General features: G+C 37.6%; 1 protein-coding gene across 2 annotated transcripts in view; it reads right to left on the bottom strand.

The window, feature by feature from the left end:
* Positions 1-6522: 6522 nt before the first annotated feature.
* Positions 6523-19413, bottom strand: part of stox2 (storkhead box 2) — a 33445-nt gene continuing 20554 nt past the window's right edge. Inside the window, exons 3-4 of one of the 2 annotated variants that reach the window (XM_015383874.1) lie at positions 16333-18841; positions 6523-7386 (exon numbers count right to left, since the gene is read on the bottom strand). In XM_015383874.1, coding sequence (XP_015239360.1) covers positions 7185-7386; positions 16333-18841 — 2711 coding nt within the window. In that variant the 3' untranslated portion in view covers positions 6523-7184. The remainder of the gene's footprint in view (positions 7387-16332; positions 18842-19413) is intronic. The other variant, XM_015383875.1, reaches the window with a different exon arrangement.

The following is a 19413-nucleotide window of genomic DNA, read 5'->3' as shown; positions in this document are numbered from 1 at the left end:
TATATATATATATATATATATATATATATATATATATATATATATATATATATATATATATACACACACACACGTATATGTGTGTGTATGTGTGTATATATAGCTGTCTGTCTTTATTAATGGATATCCGAAGTGAATAACTCGTGGCTGTCGAGGGAGAGACCCTCATGGTGCTAAAAATTCAACTGAATGAAGGTTTTCGAATGGAGATACAATTAGCTGCAAAGGTATTCACACTTTTTAAACTTTCTCTCCTTTTATGGCTTTATTAACAACAACTGAATAGTATTTGAATTTGATGTTATAGATCAACACATAACAGTATAAAAGCATCAGGAAAAGGATGTATGGAATCTACAAGGTTATGTGTGAATTTGGATCCGCCTCCTTTATTCAATACTTGAGTCTACACATAGAACAAACCATTGATAATATGAAGGATTGACACCTTTGGCACACCGAGAGACTGTTATCTTTACCCTTCCTCCTTTGCAAATAGTTCAAGCTCTCTAAGATTTTGCCTCTCTAAGACTTTGACTGGGCCAATTTAATTCATGAACATACTTTGATCTACTCCATTCTATTGTTACTTGGGCTGAATGTTAATTAAAGCTTTCCCGTTGAAAGGGGAACCTCTCCACCAATCTCAAGTGTTTTACAACTTGAGAGGTTTCCTTCAAGATTTGTATGGGGGAGTTTAAGTTGTTCTATCATATAAAATGTCTCTAAAATACTCAAAAATTTGTGATTTTATTGTACAAAAATGTGAAAGAGTTAATGGGTATGAATACTTATGCAAGACACTGTCCAGCCAATGTGTAAATGGCAACAACTGCAACATCAGCTTTTCCAGATCTGTGGAACCACAAAATAATGCCTTACAACCAAATATTATGGTTCCACGTGTATCTCGTATGCTCTAGCACAGCTGTCTACAAATGTTAGACTGCATATAGGATGGTTTTATTGTAAAAAAAAAAAAAAAAAAGAAAAGAAAACACACCAGAAGTGAGATTTGTGAGGTGGAGTGTCTACAGTGCATGTGTGCCCATTGGAACGGATTCTGCCTGAACACTTCCTCACAATATATCTGGAGCATGAAGAGGAAGAAGTCAAAAGACTATCAGCTGCATTGTTTCTGTGTTAAACTCCTGTGTAAATGTGTGTTGTAGCTGGTTTATATGGAAAAAGTGTGTTTGTAAGTTGTATGTGCTTAAAATGAATATGTCATTGTATGTGCCAAGCTCGAAGTGACCCACGCTGATCCAAACCAGTTTTTGTTTTTCCACTCCACATTCATGTCTGTAGTGAAGAAACATGGATGCTATGTCTACTGCATCACTCATTAAAGTACAGAGGTTCACACCTCTCATGTGTTTGGTGTTTCCCTGCTGAACTATAATATTTATGATCATTTCACTTTGAACATTTAAAAAAAAAAAAAGTAAAAAAATACATTTGATCCAGAACATTTTTTTTTATTGGGGGAGAAAAACTGCAATAAATATGATTTCAATGAAATTGGTGGTGCCACAATCTTTGGTAACAAAAATTGTAGAAAGAAATGAACCAATGGTCTAAATTGATCAGACATGCTGGCCTAGTTTTTTTTTTTTTTATAATTTAACCGCATAGATAAAAGCAATGAGCTTTATGCTGTGATGTGTCTCAAAAGATTTAATTTTCCCTTTTTTTGTAAATGTATTAAACTGTCTTTAATTTGTTAGTTGTTTTTTAACCTTTAGAAAATATTCAAAAAGTAGAAATGTGAAAGTGTTTTTTTTTTTCAGTGTAATTACAGAAAATACACAGATACATATTTTTTTGTTAAGTAAACCCATCTATAACCTATCCCCATCTATAGTATAAATGAGTATAGTAAGAACATGAGTAAACTATATGCATGCTAGATCAAAGATAATATGGTTCGTTATTTTATATTTGTTGGTTATCATCTCTGATTGGTCATGAAACTCATGTCTCTTAATGTTGATGAAACTGTATCTATGTATCTATCTATATATCTAGGTGGGAAAAACCAGTAGCATGATCATTAATCTCTCTGGTCGAAAATAATTAAATTCTATTTGAATTCTGTAAGAAACTAGCGGCTGGGTAGCTCAATTGGTAAGTCACCCGTCCTGCAAACAGGAAGCCTAGGATTCATATTCCAGCTGGGAGTTAGAGCTGCCAGTGTGAGTTAAAGTAGGTGGGCGCTGCACAATGGCAGCCCACTGCTCCCCAATGGGATGAACTAAATGCAGAGGGATTTAATTTTGTTGCTCTGACAGTGTAACGATGCTGGGGGGGAAAAAAAACCCCAAAAATATTTGAGGTTAGATTTTAAAGGTCAATTGTATTTCCAAATAAATAATTGACCTTCACATGTGTACATTAATGCAACCAATCTGTCTCTCATTCGAATTGCTGTGTGACCATTGAGATGCTAACCCTAACAGAAAGACAAACTCATTATACCACAGCAGCATCTTACCTAAACTAAACGGCCTCTCAGTGGGAGACTGGATTATTATACTGATATTTGCTTTGCTTGTTATCTTCTGATAAATACTTAAATTGATAAAACCAAAAGTAGGTCCACAAGAGGAAACCATGAGATCTTGTGAAGAAAACTTCAATCCCTTACATGACAGTTCAACATATTTCCTAATCTAAAAAAGGTTTTCCAATCTGGGATACTATGTAGATTAGTGAAAGTTACATACTGTAAATTTTGAATCATTTTGTTGTTGAATTAATTCTTTAGTATTTTCTTAAACAAAATTTACATAATTTATTTCTTTAAATCCTGTTCCATACAACCAACCCATTTAAGCTCAAGATTAAAAATCAGGCTATTTAGCTAATATTGGCACAAATGATTGACTGATCTTAATGACTGTGCATAATAGTTAATTTTTAAATAGATAAACTACCCAAAAGTTATTTAGAAATAAATGGCAACCAAACCCAAAATATGGAAGAGTATTAAGTGGACAAACAGGGTGGTGGTTTAGTGGTTGGGGCACAGGGCTTTGAATCCTGAGAATGTGAGTTTGATCCCCCTGTCCCACAGACTTTCACTCTGGATCCCTGAACAAGACCCTTAACCCCACACTGCTGCCCTGGCGCCGCACAATGGCAGCCCACTGCTCCCCAAGGGGATGGGTTAAATGCAGAGAAGTAATTTCCCTCTGGGATTATTAGAGTATATAAAATAAAAATAAAAAAACACAGATAATTTGAAGAAGAGTCTATTTGAAAATCCTCATCACCAGCAGCCATCTTTCTCTATCTTAAATCTTGTTTTGGCATCATAGGTTTTATCTGTCCCTGTGCTGATGGGTTTGACTGACATTTAAGCACAGATTCCAATATCTGTGCAGTGTGGGGACTACAAATCTGATATCTGCGAAGACAATACTGGTGTTGAAGCTACTCAACAATGTGATTAGCACACAGAACAATAGTAAGCATTTCAGCATCCATTCTTTGCCTGCTTAGTGAGTCATGTGTCAGGTTTGTTAGGTGACAAGAGTGTACGCTACATTAGGGCTGGTGACAGTTGGAGAAGTGGACATGTTTGAATCTATAGCCATACGCTTCTGGCCTCCTTATATTCACAGCTTAAAAAATACCCAGCCCAGGTAGGCCGGGTCTTGGAGTATGCTGAAATTGAACAAAGCCAAAGGAAAAAGCAGAGATACAAAAGGTAACTGTTAACTGGCTTTACAGGTGGCCCCGTCCAGGAGAGACACGGCCAGGCAGACGAGCTGCAAGCCAGCTCCCATGTCAGAGGATGAAAGAAAGCACATACAGTTAGTCGCAGTCAGAGAAACAGGACTACACTGAAAAACAGGCCGATCTCCAGCATCTATAATCAAAGGTGTTGATAGCAGCCAGCACAGCTGATTTTCTCTCCAGGATTGTGTCACATTCAAAAAGCAACAGACCATATGAAGCTACTATGATGAGGAAAAAACAGAGAGAGTCTAAAGTTAAAGATTGAGGTAACAAATACTGTAGAATGGGAGAATAGATATAGAATGAAGCAGAATGATAAAAAGTTGTCCCTATATCCTCCAGCACTCTAAACCTATAGCAGCATATCTATAAAGATAGCTCAGGATAACCTGGCCACTCTCTCCATAAGCTTTATCAAAAGAAAACATTTTAAGCCTAACCTTAAAAGTAGACAGAGTGTCTGCCTCACGGACTAAAAATGTTAGTTGGTTCCTGAGAGATGCCTGATAACTAAAAGATCTGCCTCCCATTGTACTTTCTAGGAAATTCTAGGAACCACTAGAAAACCGGTTGAGAGCAAAGTGCTCTGTTAGGGACATAAGGAACAATCAGATCTCTGATATAAGATGGAGCTTGGCCATTTAAGGCTTTATATGTGAGAAGGAGGATTTTAAATCCTATTCTGGATTTTACACGAAGCCAATTAAGAGAGAGGATAGCAGAAACACAATCTTTTTTTTAAATTCTCATCAGAACTCTGGCTGCAGGTTTTGAAAAAGCAATGAATATTGTCTCATTATAATTATTATATTTGCTCTCGGTTAACAGTAAAGCCCAACAAAAGCACTATAGTCACCTATATAAAAGAATCAGTTAAGTGAGCAAACTGAGCTATTCACAGCTTTATTTCATCATAACCACTAGAGAGCACTAATGCTGTATATATCGAAGGTCAGTTAATTGAATTGGAGTTGGATTCCCTAATAAAATGTATTTACCTTTTTCCAAATGATTGTTGAAGTTTATGTGAATAAAACTAAACATCAATAAAGAGCATATATTATATGATTAATTACTCGATTATGCCAGACTACCATGTGTTAAATTTAGTCCAAAGCTCTGTGGTCACTCTCTTGCGTAAGATGTTTTGTAATCTCTCCAGAGAAACTAAAACCTAAGCTGTGAGACTGGGTCAGCCTGCTATTGGTTGACATGGTGGTTTCTCCATGTTGCAAAGATATTGCAGCAGTCTGTTAAGCACTAAATCTCTATTTGGCTCCACATAGAGGTCACCAAGGGAACTGCAACTCCTTCAAAGAATTTGTAAGGTTTTTGAATAATAGAGCACAATATTACAAGAAACATTGAGCTTGTTTAGAGAAAAAACTACATTTTTGTCCCATGAGCCGAAAATGACACCAACAAATCCTCACAAAATTTCCAAAGCTTTGACTTGACAGCAATTATTTCTATGATATAAAAAAGAACAAATCCAAAAAGAAAGGGAAGCCACTAAAGGGCATTGCTAAAGAAGAAACCTACTAATAACAAACATAATAAAGAATTAAGTGAAAGGAAACAGTGTGACAGAAATGGGTGTGGAAGGGACAACAACTTTGAGAGACATGACTTTTGTTTTGGCAAGATTTACAAGACTGCAGCTAGAATAAGACGTTAAAGAGCTGCTACATACAGATGTGTCCAGGGAATGGGCCACAACTGTTATATTCCGCATCTGAACTAGGGACAACATCAAAATCATCAAAGAAAAAAATATGTTTAGTTTTGATTAAATATATCTTTTTAAGACTAATAGTGCAAAGTAAAGCGGAAGAGTGGAGAATCACAAAACCACATGCAACTTGAAGTTGTGTGATGTAGCCATCTATCAAGGGAATTTAGGGGACTTAATGCTTCCTTCTGCTGACCGGTTTTATGGGATTGTTGATTTAATTTTTCAGCAGGCTGTGGCACTTACCCAAACTGCCAAAGGCTTGACTCTAAAGGCTTCAAGTAAAGCAACCCAGGATTCCTAAACATGTTAGCAGACGGAAAAGGAGCCCTGAAATAGTACTGAATCAAAATCTGAAATCTACACAGACACAGATAATTTCATACTCATACTTTTAAATAAAACACAAATAAACTCTTGACATATAACATTCTTTTTGAAATGAATTTGTATACTAGATGGGTTTCAGTTTTTAAATTGAATCGTAGAAATTATTATATGATATATTCCAATTTGGGATGTACCTAAATTTGCTATAATATAGACACACCCTTTTTACAATGTTTTGCATAAACCATCAAATATGGTTGCTGCTCTGCTCTGATAGTGAAAGGCTGTAAATAAGATTAACATGTGGCTTCACTTTAGGTTTCAAACATTGATGTGATTTTTGTCTTTTATACATTTCCAAACAGACAGATTTTTTTTTTTTCTGGTTTCAAAGGAGTACATGTAAGAATCTTCTTTGGCCAGCTGATTGACAGTGCAGGACAACAGGTTGGGGAGGGGGAGCAGCATTATTTAATCCTTTCTAAAGCAACAAATGTCACATCAGCACTTTCTCTGGTATCTCATTAGAAATACTTTGCTGAACTTGCTGTCTGAAAAGCAGCCTATGTTGCATATTTTCCAAAAATATATCTTTTTTAACTTCTCTTCTCAAAATTAAGAAAATAAATCACACATAAAAGTTGCAAGCTTTGTAAAATGAATGGACCTTGTGCTCCATAATATATTTGTAGAGGGGCTGGGGTGTGGCACAAATCATCCAAACATACTTTTGGTCACATAGCATCTTTAATACCACCATTATAATAATTAGGATATCAAAAGTATCGAGTATACATACATAATTTGCATTGCGGTACACAAATCTGAGCTGATTCATGTTTTTATATCTTTCATTCGCTGTTCTCAGGATCAACTTTTATTATCTCGACATTGTGCTGATACATTAAACTGTCCCGGAGAACTCAACGCTATTTCAGGAAGGAGAACATTTAATCGGACATGTATTGTTAAGCAATATAAAAAGCTTTTTTGATATTTCCAAATGTAACTTGAATCCTATAGTCTACTACTTTCCAATACCAATATTCAAGAATCTTGATATAAGCCAAACTAGAGTCCATGTCACCCAAATCGACGTACTTTAGGTCGGTTTCTGCATCTGTCGCAGCTTTGATATTCTGTTCTTCTTTTTTTTTTTTTGCAGTTAAGTTCTTGATGCTGTAGGAACAGTCTCTTGAAGCCATGCCTGTTTTTGTAACAGTCCCAGTAAATGGATCCCCAGGAGTCTGAAGATGTGTGAGTGTTTATGTGTGTACTGGTTGAGGAACGCAAGGGTTAAAAAAAAAAAAGAAAAAAAGATGGTGAAAACACCTCACTTTAGCTCCACCACCTTTGCTGTCACAGTCTTTGCTGTCTGTCAGACGCTGGTGATGGAGGCCAGGCAGTTCGATGACTTCTGCAGTTTCTCAGGCTGCGTGGTGGAGGGTTCGGGGATGGCGCGAAAGCTGAATGGCAGTCCAATACTGCTCGTGCCAATGTGTCCTGGGCTCAGCGCCGGATTCTGCCGTCTATTGCTTTCCACGATGCTGGATGTGTTGGATGCAAGGCTTTCACGGGTCCTGCACAAACAAACACGAAAAAGTTATTTCACAATTCTGGTTGAACTGTTTTCAAATCCATCTACCCAAAGTTCGGGGACAGTATTTGCTTCTTTTGCAGATTTCCTGTTTTTGTTTTTTAGATATATTCTAATTTAGCTATTTACCCAAAATAATTGTGTAGGTAAATCTGAGATGCATTCACAAATCATGATTTGATTTATTGAGCTACCACGATAAATGCAACAGCTGCCTGCCGTCAAACACTGATTGACAATGATTATTTTGTGGAAGAATTTTGAGACATTTTTTTGTTGTCCAGTCAGAGGGTTCAAAAGCAATGGTGACTTGTTTAAGATCATGCAGCAGTAGCCAAATTGAATACATTTATCTTATTGTGTTTTTGAAACATTAGGTAGAACTGCTGCTGTTATTTAGAGCATTTTTCATGCCCCATAATACAAATGAGCACGAGATTTATGTTGAATCAATATTCTGATTCTGGGTTTTCTGGTTCGGAGCAGAATTCCTTTTTTGATCATTTATAGGCCAGGTCCTTTGCAGCCAAACAGCCTCTGACTGTTTTTGTGTGTTAAATACCACACCTTTCAAAAACTACAATTTTTGCCCCATTAGCCTACAGAATATAACTTTTATCTTTGAGTTAGATACTGTTCAATGCATTTTTGGAACCTCCAGGGTGAGAGGTTCACTTTAGGAGTAATTTTGGTTGGCTGATCACGCCTGGAAACATTCACCATTCACACATTCATTCACACTGACGAAGCGGAAGTGCCAGAAAATCAGTTCCACCTGGCTATGAGTAAAATTGTTTTTTAGAATTGGATATGTAATCCATTTCAGACTTCTAGGTGTCAATAATTTTGCTTCTTGTCTATTAATTAATAATATTTATGACAATTTTATAGGTTTGTTGCTTTTTTTAGTTGAAATTAAGCTATGAAAACTTACTTTGTATTTCTCCATAATATCTTTTTTTGTTGATCGAGAAGATTTAAATGCCTCAGACTATTTTCATGACTGACTTTGCAGCAATCTATTCTGCTGAGAAAACATGTGGGGACAATGGTGATGATACAGATGACAATAGATCATAACATAAAAGGCCTTAGTTCCTAAAAACAACAGAAGCAAATAAACAAAAACTACCAATTGGTTTGTTTAGATAATTTGTACTTTTTTTTCTTTTTACAGTCATGTGTAGTCGATACCTTAATATTGGTGAAATGACACATGTAGCTCTGGAGATAAGATGACACAGAACCAGGGAAATAATTACTGGCTGCATAGGTTTGATGCCATTCATTTAAGCATGTGGCCCAGTTATACTTTAATACCGGTACTCAGAAACAGTCAGTTCTAAACATAAAACTAACAAAATTAATAATTTATTTTTGTTTTAGTTCACAGGAAACATTCACTGTGTCATATAGCCCCCAACTGACAGGCGCAAATTGACAAGACCCATTATGATACTTCTACAAATATAATAAAACGTCTACAATTAGGTTACAATCTGGAAACTGAACCTAAATATCAGAATAATAACTACAGCCCAGCTAATAACTTCCACGTCAATTACTGTTTTTTGTCCACAGCAAAATATTGATACTTTTATCACTAAATATTGTGTCTTATCTCTCACAGAATTTATTTTTTAAACCAGATGCATACAATAATAAAACAATGATATCTAAAGCAGTCAGGGACCCCGTACATTTAATTTGATTCCTTTACCTATAGTGAATTTAGCCAAAAAAAGCAAAGCAGTCTTCAAATAGTTTAGCGCGAGCTTGGATGATGCAGCTTCCAACTTTATGTGTCATATAAATCACAAATTCTTGTTTCCACAAATTTTAATATAGGTTCAACAAATCTTTAACTGTGTTTCACACAATTTGTAAAAAATTATTCAGGTTTGATTAGTAAAAAAAAATGCTTCTGGTAATAACTAAAGTAATAACTATTGTAATTACCTCCTGCATAATTCATCAATTGTGACCACTGTTTTGATCCCCTATGTTAAAAATCAATTGGATGAGGCTTTGGTAAGAAAAGCAGATAGATGATGTTATATAGTCATACAATTATAACTTAACAGTGTGCAATTTTGGCCTTCTGCATGAGAAAGAAAGGCAGTCATCCATCCATTTTCCATCATGCTTGATCCCTCTTGGGGGTTACGAGGGGTGCTGGTGCCTATCTTGAGCTGTCTATGGGTGAGAGGCGGGGTACACCCTGTACAGGTCGCAGGTCAACACAGAGACAAACAGCCATTCATGCATACACTACCACCTAAGGAGAATTTAGAGAAGCCAATCAACCCAACGGTCATGTTTTTGGAGAGTGAAAGGAAGCCACACATGCTGACCATTCCTGACCGCGGGTCAGGAATGGAACCCAGAACCTTCTTGTTGCAAGGCAGCAGTGCTACACACTGCTTCACTGAATAGACCAAGTCAGTAATAAGAGATACAAAAAGCAAGTTAAATATTAGTCTTTATACTGACTTAGAATCTGCAAAAGTTCTTGGTTAGTTTACTTATTCAGACATTCATGCAAACATTTATTCATTCAACTTCATTTATTCCACTTATCTATTTGGTTTGTTTAGTTATTTTGTGTGTTTCCTTTCTTAGACCTACAACTATTGTACATGAATATTTTTCAAGAAAAAAGCATAGAGTATTTTTAAAACAAAATTACCTAAATATACAAGGTTCGTTACCCATTAGAAACAAATGCATTCTGCTGATTTGGTTAAGTGCATCAACTTATTAAAGAAAAAAACATTAAATGAACATCAAACTGAACAGACTGAAAGCTGACTAATCAGCAGTGACATGTGATATGTATTTGCAATATAAACAGAGAGATAATGAAACTGAAAAGGGCTGTTCAGTAGTGCTTTCAGAAACCAACATGTTACATCAGCATGATTATGTCAGATTCTCAAAATTGTTCAATATTTTTCTGGTTTTAGGTTTGAAAAAACTTTTATCATATAAACAGTAAAAACTAATTAAAGTTTCATCAGTAGAAAAATGTCTTAATTACAAAATGAAAAATGCTATTTTGATAGAAACTTGTTGGTGTTACTGCAAAAATAATTTTGTGTTTAATATCATAACTAATAGTTTACTTTAGGTACCAACAATGATTTCACATAATGATTACAAGTTTGTGAAGGATTATTTAATCTTTATTTGGCAAATTTAGTTCAAGCAGGTTTTTGGGTGTGGTCAAGGCCAAAGCTATGGTTTCTTTAACGTAACTGCTGCAGCTTATTCTGTTTTAAAAACTTTTATAAAGCCACATTTTAAACTAAATACACAAAAGATTCAGTAGAGACAGGGTTGGGTTTGTGTAACCCACCAATATGAAAATCATATTCAGCCAATGTAACCATCTCTTACAACAGAGGAAAAAGGCGTAAAATGTAAACACTTTTCCGTGGAATGCTGGATTTTTACATTGCCTTTAGGTTCACAGCCATGGAAAGTCTGTAAAAGTATGGAACCATGTTTATGTACAGGTCTTAATAAATCCTTGGAGGAAATAAAGATTTATTATAAATTACAAAGTAATATGCATAATTGGATGCTTTCACTGCACTTTTTAAACTGTTCTTCCCACTGTGTTTTTTTTTCCCCAATGTGTGTAATTTTTCTGTAACCATGTTCTGTAGTTGCTGCAGTCTTGGCCAGTTCACATTTACAGATGAAAAATAGAACAGTAAAACTGAAAAGTAAATTTAACCCTTCTCTGCTAAAGATATAATTTCCGTCACTTAATTGAATTAATTGCTGTATTTGTTATGATCTTCAATAAAGATAAAATCACAGTGAAATGCATATACTTTTTCTGTTTCTATTAGTATCACAGTAAACGTATGTCTTAAACAAAATTCCAAATATCATTGTATGTTATTTAGATTTATACAATAGATAAACACAAGGAAGTCCTTCATCATGAAGTGATATATTTGGTTATATTCGGAAAAGGTTTGAAGAATTACCTTTTACAGCAACTACAGATTTAAGTATATGCCAGCTGTTGACATTAATAGTAGACACTTCAAGTCACACTCATGCTTGTTTGATGGAAGTATCTACAAAAAACTATTTAAAGTCTAGAAATATGTTCTAAAATGGACTATAGTATGGACTTTGACTGGGACATTTTATACATACATAGAGGTACACAAAACAAACATCCTCACTTGCACACATATTTATAAAAAAGGGCAATTTTCTAAAAGTCATATTTTTTAACAGAAGAATGAAGCCAAACAACCTGAGTAGAACCCATACCCCCGTCAGCATCTTTTTATGGTTTTATAAACTAGTACCTAAAGACAGCATGTAGGGTATATTTGGTGACACAGTTAAAAGCAAAGTGGCAACACATTTTGATCAATATTGGAAAGTCATAAGCCAGGTGTTTTTTCATGACCCGAACCCCAAGAAACGTTGCCTGAAAACACACATTTTTTACAGTAGCACTTTTCGAATAGAATAGAATAGAAAATCTCTTTCTTGTCCCACAATGGGGAAGTTCTGATCTTTATAGCATCAAAAAGATTATAGAAAAAATGTATCACACAAATGTGGACCTTAGAAAAATATATAAGAATAACATACTAGCGAAGAGTTAAGAGATAAACAATAAAACACTGTACTGTAAAATGTTTTAACAATATAAAACTGTACACCTGGAGAATAAATAACCAATATACAGCTATGGACATTTCTACAGTAATGGATATTTTTAAAAAAGCAGCAACATCAGAGATGTGAACAATGACAGCATCATGTTATTTAAATGACTAAGGTAGAAACTGTGCAAAATCTCCATATATGTAACAACTTATTGAGGTTGTTGGGAACAGTGGTGGTTATAGAGTCTTACAGCTTCTGGGAGGAAGGATCTGTGATAATGCTCCCTGTAGTATTAAGGGTGCAGCAGTCTGTCACTGACGGAGCTCTCCAGTTCTGCAACAGCTCCATGCATGGGGTGGGAGACATCCTACAGAGATGTTAATTTAGTTAGGATCCTTTTGTTTCCCACCTCCTGCACTGAGTCCAGAGGGCCTCCAATCACAGAGCTGGCCTTACTGATCAGCTTATCCAGCCGCTTTCTCTCAGCTACAGATAAGCCACTGCTCCAACAGAAAGCTCCATAGAAGATCCTTTTCTCCATGTCTTTGGAGAAAAGGTCAAAAGACATTGGACAGTTTCTCTTTCTGAAGTCAGTGGAGCAGTGGAGGAGATGATGAGCTTGCCTGTTTAGTTGGTGAAAAACCGAGGTGACCCGGGGAGCACATTAAAAGTTAGCCTAGCAGCAGCTAGTTTAAGTAGAGCCATCTAGCGTTGCTGCAAGCATTTCTCCCGTGCTGCCTGTGAGCTGCAGTTCTAAACTTTTTAAATCACGGATCTTAAAGCAGAATGTTTTGAAGACTCTAGATTTGGCTGTGTAAGACTAAGACCGAGTATAATAAGCATGCTTTCTACTATTATAAAATATTAACAACATTATGCCCGCTTACTCTGTGTTGGTTAAACACTAAAGTATTGCAACTAAATGTAACTTAAGAAACACTTTATAGTTCAGAGTCTGTTTTTTGGGAAGTTTTGTTGGGTTTTTTGCAACCAATACCAGCAGGCAACCCAAAGATGTTATACTATAGCCCAGGGGTCGGCAACCTGCGGCTCTTTAATGCCCTCCTTGGAGCTTTTTATAGAATGTATGAAAATGGAAAAAGATGGATTTTGTTTGTTTGTTTTAATATGGTGTGCAGGAGGTCAAACAAACATTTATTATGTTTTCAATGCTGTAAAAATTTGCACAATAAATGAATTTTAACAATAATTTTTAACATTTCTGTCAACAAAGATTTGTGTCATAGCCTGCAAAACACGTTTCAGGACAGCACAATGCCAGGCAGGTGGCTGTTGTGAACAAAGCGGCAGGTATGTCTTGGGTCAGACATACAAAAAGTGCTATTGCAGAACTTCTGGATAAATTACCAGAGAGCAAAGATACATTGAACCACGGCTTTGCTCTTGATCTTCAAACTCCACTACTACTGCTAGTTTTGTTGCAAGCATAGAAAAAAACGTTCACAGATCAAACACGTAGCCCTCTTATGCAAAACTGTGAACATTCTTCCATTTTTTCCTCCAAATCCTCAAAATAAAAATAATACAAATTTCTTCATTGTTTCTGTAAATTCATCAATATAACAAAACCTCATACGTTAATATTGTAATGGAATATAAACCTAAAGCACTGAATATTGTACACCACAGTAGTCACATGATGTGACAATTGGTCAAGGATAAACATTTGATCATGAATGTGTATTATATATTTAAGCCAACATAGTCTTTTTTTTTTTGGTCGGCTAATACACTTAGAGCCACCGTTGCCATGCAAGGCCTATATAAGACTTTTACATTTTTGTGGCTCCAGACAGATTTGTTTTTTGCTTTTTTGCTCCAATATTGGCTCTTTGAACAGCTTGGGTTGCCGCCCCTGCTATAGTCTTTATCAAAGGTCCTTGTGCAACAAAAGGTGCCTAATGCACATGTTGGCTCTCTACTCCATAGCACCTGTGTTGAGATGGCATTAGCAAAACTAAACAATAAATAGTATAAATATATAACAATGACTAATATATAATATCTGCTATGTTTTTATGTTCTAGGTTTGTCAATCACTGAACCCTCTGTGCCAGTGATTAACATGAAGCAAGTGGAGCATGAGGCAATACTTGGTCTGTTTAAATGCCTTGGCCTTTGGGTAATTAGTTTGCTGGTTTCCTGTTTGGGAATTAAAATATTTTAATTTCAAATGTGACCAGAATTACATTGCTTGCTTTAAGATTTCCTGGCTAATTATAGGACACAACTTTCATGCAAAAAACTATAATTTTATTTAATAATTTTTGTTATATAAGGCAGTATTTTAAGAGTAAGTCAATAATACTGTACAATAACACGTAATCAAATATCCTATTTTTTTCAAATTTCCTGTCTACTTTTAACAATTTTTAACAAGAACAAGGTCAGCCAATGGGCTACCTTTGTGTCACCAACCAATAGGCATAGCCAGTTTTGGGGGGAAATCCCTAAGTGGAACAAAAGTCAGGTACATATAACTGGTATTATGATATAGGTGTTTCTGATGCATCTATCTGTTCATGAGAGAGGGGGAGTAGAGCAGGACATTAACAACAAATAATGTATGGCTGCTGCAATAATGCATATCATGGATATGTCCATTGTAGTTAAGATAAGGCTGAGCAAAAGGGGAAAAGTCACAGTCGATGTTCTTATATGTACCTATAGTCACAGAATCTGGTCATGACTGTCTGAAAGAATCTCAATTCCAGATATCAATGGCAGGGTGGCCTGGCACACCCTTAGGGACAGAGTGAAAGGTGGAGTGCAGCTGCTGCTCCTCCACATCCAGAGAAGCAAACTTAATTGACTTGGGCCTGTGTCTTGATTGCCCCCTGGACTGTCTCAGATGGTGCTTGAGGCAATCCCACCATAAAGCTGCCAAGGGGTCAGTGGAGGTCTCTATGTCGCTCAATTGGCCTTGGAACGTCCCATGCTTCATCAGAGCAGCTAGAAGAGATTTCAAGGTCAAGGGATGTCTGGGTCTTTCTGCTGAGACTGCTGCCACTGAAACCTGGTCCCGGATGAGTAAAAGATAACAAGTGCTAGTGCAAGCACTAGCACAAAAACAATTTTCTTTGAGGAAATATCAACGACTCATTTAACTTTTTACTTATTTGCAACAGTAAGTAATACCCTTTTAATTCTTTTGAGTTCTCTTAGACATTAAAAATTATGGTTTTGGAAGTGTTAACAGTATTTTGGGAAATCATAGAGTTCAAGAAAGGATTAAATGTCTCCAGAGAGCACAATAAAGGCTGGAGTTTACAAATCGTAATACTAGCTCTGATATAAAATGCTATGTATATCCTACAATGTCAACTCCCTAATCATCCCATCTATGGAATGACTAAGAAATTAAAATAGTAAATCCATTTTTCTAAAAAGGAACTTCTCTCACACAAAATGTAACACCACCACTACATTTACAATGTATAGTTGCTATTGGTAGTTAAAAGTTTCCAAAACTCGAGTTCAGAAACATCCCATAACATTCAGATTGATGAATTGATAGAGGAAATACTTTTAAATTTATATCTATAAAGCTGAAATAAAAATATAATGTGGCAACCAAAAAAATAACTTGCTTGTCTCGGCTCTTTTCTTGACTCTATTCTTAATTTTATAATTTTATGCACTAGTTCATGTAAGGTAATTGGTGGGGTGGCTATTTCTAGAGGTTCTTGGGGGAGAGATGGAATATGACTATGGTATAAATATTAAAAATTAGATTTTTATATCAAATCACCAGAACCAATGCCAACTGGCAGCTATCCAATAGCCATAGCCAACCAGCAGAAATTTAGAATTTTAAGACAGATATTTAGGACAGTGATGTCCTAGATGGACTTAAAAAAAGACACTAGAACAGGGATCCTCAATTCCAGTCCTCAAGGTCTGGCATCAAACACCATTTCAATGTGTGTCCCTGCTTCAACACATCTGAGTCAAATAATCATGTAATTGACATGATTCTGCAGAACCTGACCACATACCCAGAGAGTAATATTAAATATTTTGTTTCAGGTTTATGGAAGCAGAGATATAGCTAAAAGGGGCAGGGCCAGAATTGAGGAAGGATATACCAGAGGGTGATAGAGGGATGAACCAGTGCCAGACAAAGGGCTTTCTAAAATGCATGTTTAGATCCTTTTAAATGGGAGCGACCCTTTTAAAATATTTGTAACTTGCTCACATTTGGATTTGAGATTTTGAATAAACATAAAATTTTGAATACTGCACAATTTACTTTCACTCTTACCTGGGTGAGTTGAAACCACTGTCTACTGTAACACTGCTGCTGTCCATGCTGTCCAATCGAGCAGAGTGGGCAGACTTCTGGCTGTTGCTGTTCTCGGTCTCCTTGGGACTTAACAGGGTCAGATTGGTCTCAAGTTTCCGCTGCAAATCATGCTCTTTCTCCCGTTCCAGCAGCCACTGCATGGTTCCTTCTCCACCACCTCCGCTGCTGCCTCCACCATTTCCGCCTCCTTCCACATGGTCTTTGCTGTCCTCTGCTGTGGCCAACTCTTTGTGCGAGTCCTCCTCTGCCTCTTCCTCCTCCTCATCATCTGATACGTTATAATAGTCAAATGAGGCAGAGGTGACTGTTGGCTCTAAGCAGCTCTGTAAAACTGCAGGTGACGCTGAGGAAGTGGCTGAATTGGAAGGCTGCTGGGGCTCAGGATTGTCTAGGGCCTCTGTTGATTTGGCATGTGAGGCTTTCCGCAATGTGCCAGACTTGGTGTAGCTGCTGTCCACATAGCCAGTGGACAAGGCATTATGTGGAGGTTTGAACAAAGTGTCCTTGCTGAAAATCTCCTTTCTCTTGATCACCAAACTGCCTCCTCCCCCTCCAGGGTCTACATTGTGTTGGTGTGGTGTCAAACGGGCATTTTGTGCTGGTTCTGGCGTCTGGCTTGGCGTCAGTCGCACTGCACCGCTCTGTCCCTTTGCTGTCGACATTTCCTCTTTGTACTCCATTGTATGAGGAGAGGTAAGGTGAGGAGTTTGCCGGTCAGCTGGAGAGCCCTTTCGGAGTCCCCCTGATGAGGTTAATGTGTCATATTCTGATTTTGCCTGAGGCGAAGGGGCAGTAAGGATTGTTTCATTTGATGTATTGCACTGGAAGTACTCATCCGTAGAGGGCTTAGGAGAAAGTCCCATTAGCTCATTGTACGTCGGCAAGCTGTCTCTGCTTTTGTTCCTCTCCATTGTACTCCGGATCCTCGACTCATCCAGACTTCCTTTCCCCAAATCAGGCACATTAAAGTCGGAGTGGAACTTAGCAGCAGAGAACATGATCCTTGAGTAGTGGGAGGACTTCTGTGTGGCCCTTAGGGTCCCATCATCAGTGTAGTAATGACTACGCTCCTCCAGACTCGGTTCAAAGTCTTCTTGCGCTCCTAGTGACGGACCCTTGAGAGAATTGTCCATTGACCGAGATCGTTCTTTAGCTTGATCTGACCTCTCATGTCGAGACTTCCTGTCCTGATTGTGGCTGTGACTTCTTTGCACTCTGGATTGACAAGTACCACGTGAAGGCTCAGGAAAGGGCATCTCAGTTCGCCTCTTGGCCAGCTCCCCAGACACGTCCCACTCTGGTGTAACTGGGCAGTACGATTCAGTAATATTGGGGTTACTATGAACTAGGTAGGTCGCACCTCCACTCCGCCTGCGTTCCAAAGTGTACATAGCTTCCCGAGGTGAGCGTACCAATGAGTGGCTAAAGAAGCGGTAATCTCTTTCCATAAACACAAGATCCCAGTTTGAACCCTCAGAAGGGTCTCCCCTTGATGTCCTTGGTTTGCTGTGAGAGCGAGATTTACCATGAGGTGCCCTCCGGTGGCCCCTGCCCCTCCGACTGCGTGCACTATGCTGGGCAGAAGACCCCGCCTTGTTCTTCTGTGTACGCTCTTCTTCTAGCCTTTTCATTACAGCAGTGTGCCTTGCAACATTCTCCACTGTAAGGTCAGGGTTAATCCTACGAATTATTTCCATTTCCACCTCCCGAGGAATGGGCGTAGTAGGCACATCCTCATCACGTAGGGGCCACTCCTCAGGGGGGAACTGGGCTGAGAAGGTAGCCAGCTGTCGCATTTTGTCTTTCTTGAAACTTAGCCTAAAAAGTTTGAGACCAAACCTTTTGGTTTGCTTCTCACCACTTCCACCACCACTTGCCTCTTTCTTTTTGGTCAGAGTGTCAGCTTTATAAGGAAAAGAAGTTATGCCTTTGTTTTTATCAGCTTGATCTTGAGAAGGCGGTGACTGTATAGGAGGAGAAGTGGGGGCCGGGGGATGGGGATATGATGGTGGTTCTCCCCTGTGTTCCTTGGCCAAAGTGCTTGGAAGAGCCTCCCCACCATTTTGATCCTTGGGGGGCTTGTTTTGATAGGAATCTCCCTTGTGCTCCTTGGGTGACTTACTTTGAAGCGCAGAGCCATGCATTCTTGACTGGTCCTCACGATAGGAATTGTATGAGTCATTGTGGTTCTTACGAGGAGGCCTTTCCCTCATGCAGCCTGGTGTTGATGGTGTGACGTTTCCAGACGGAGGTGAAGTGCAGTTTTGTGGCTGTTGTTGCTGCTGACGCTCTGGTAGCCGATCTTCTAGATGGTACCACTTGTTGTTTGTTCTGATGAGGGAGGGAGTAATAAAGTATGTCTGGGGAGTTACAATGAAGTAGCCCTCTGGGGTTGGATATATCTTCCTCTCTCGCACCAGCATATTCAAAGTGTGTCGAAGTACTTCTGAACTAGGTGTAGGCACGCCTGTAAGAAGTGCATACAAGTATAAAGAGTTAAGGGAACAGCTGGTGAGTAACAACATAATTAAAAGAAAGAGACCCTCCATCCATCCATCCATCCATCCATCCATCCATCCATCCATCCATCCATCCATCCATCCATCCATCCATCCATCCATCCATCCATCCATACATAAACAAAACAGTTTTCCTTTGTAATGCCATTACTGTGTGTAATTAATTGATTTTTATATATATTTATATGTTTCCCTCACTGAATTATGTTTCTCAGATAAATATTTTAAATAATGAACTTTAATAATTAACTAACTTAAATGAGTAGGACTATATACTTCTCTCTATTTTGAGAAAAATTTTGACTTCAGTGCTCTACAGGTCATTTGGTTATTCAGTTGATGAATCATTTTTGTACGTAAGGATAAACATCTTGATTTTTTTAGGTTTTAGAGCATAAATGATTTTTTTTAAATTGTTTCCACTCACAATAGGCCATAATAGTGAAATATTCCCTTTCCCCTTAAAGTCAAACATTTACATTATTAGGCTCAATTTGGAACAGATCAGATGACATGGCTT

The sequence above is a fragment of the Cyprinodon variegatus genome, unplaced genomic scaffold, assembly GCF_000732505.1.
Source record: "Cyprinodon variegatus isolate N-32 unplaced genomic scaffold, C_variegatus-1.0 Scaffold296, whole genome shotgun sequence".
NCBI classification, from domain to species: domain Eukaryota; kingdom Metazoa; phylum Chordata; class Actinopteri; order Cyprinodontiformes; family Cyprinodontidae; genus Cyprinodon; species Cyprinodon variegatus.
The sequence above is the reverse complement of the archived record's forward strand: the minus strand, read 5'-3'. Positions and strand labels throughout refer to the sequence as shown.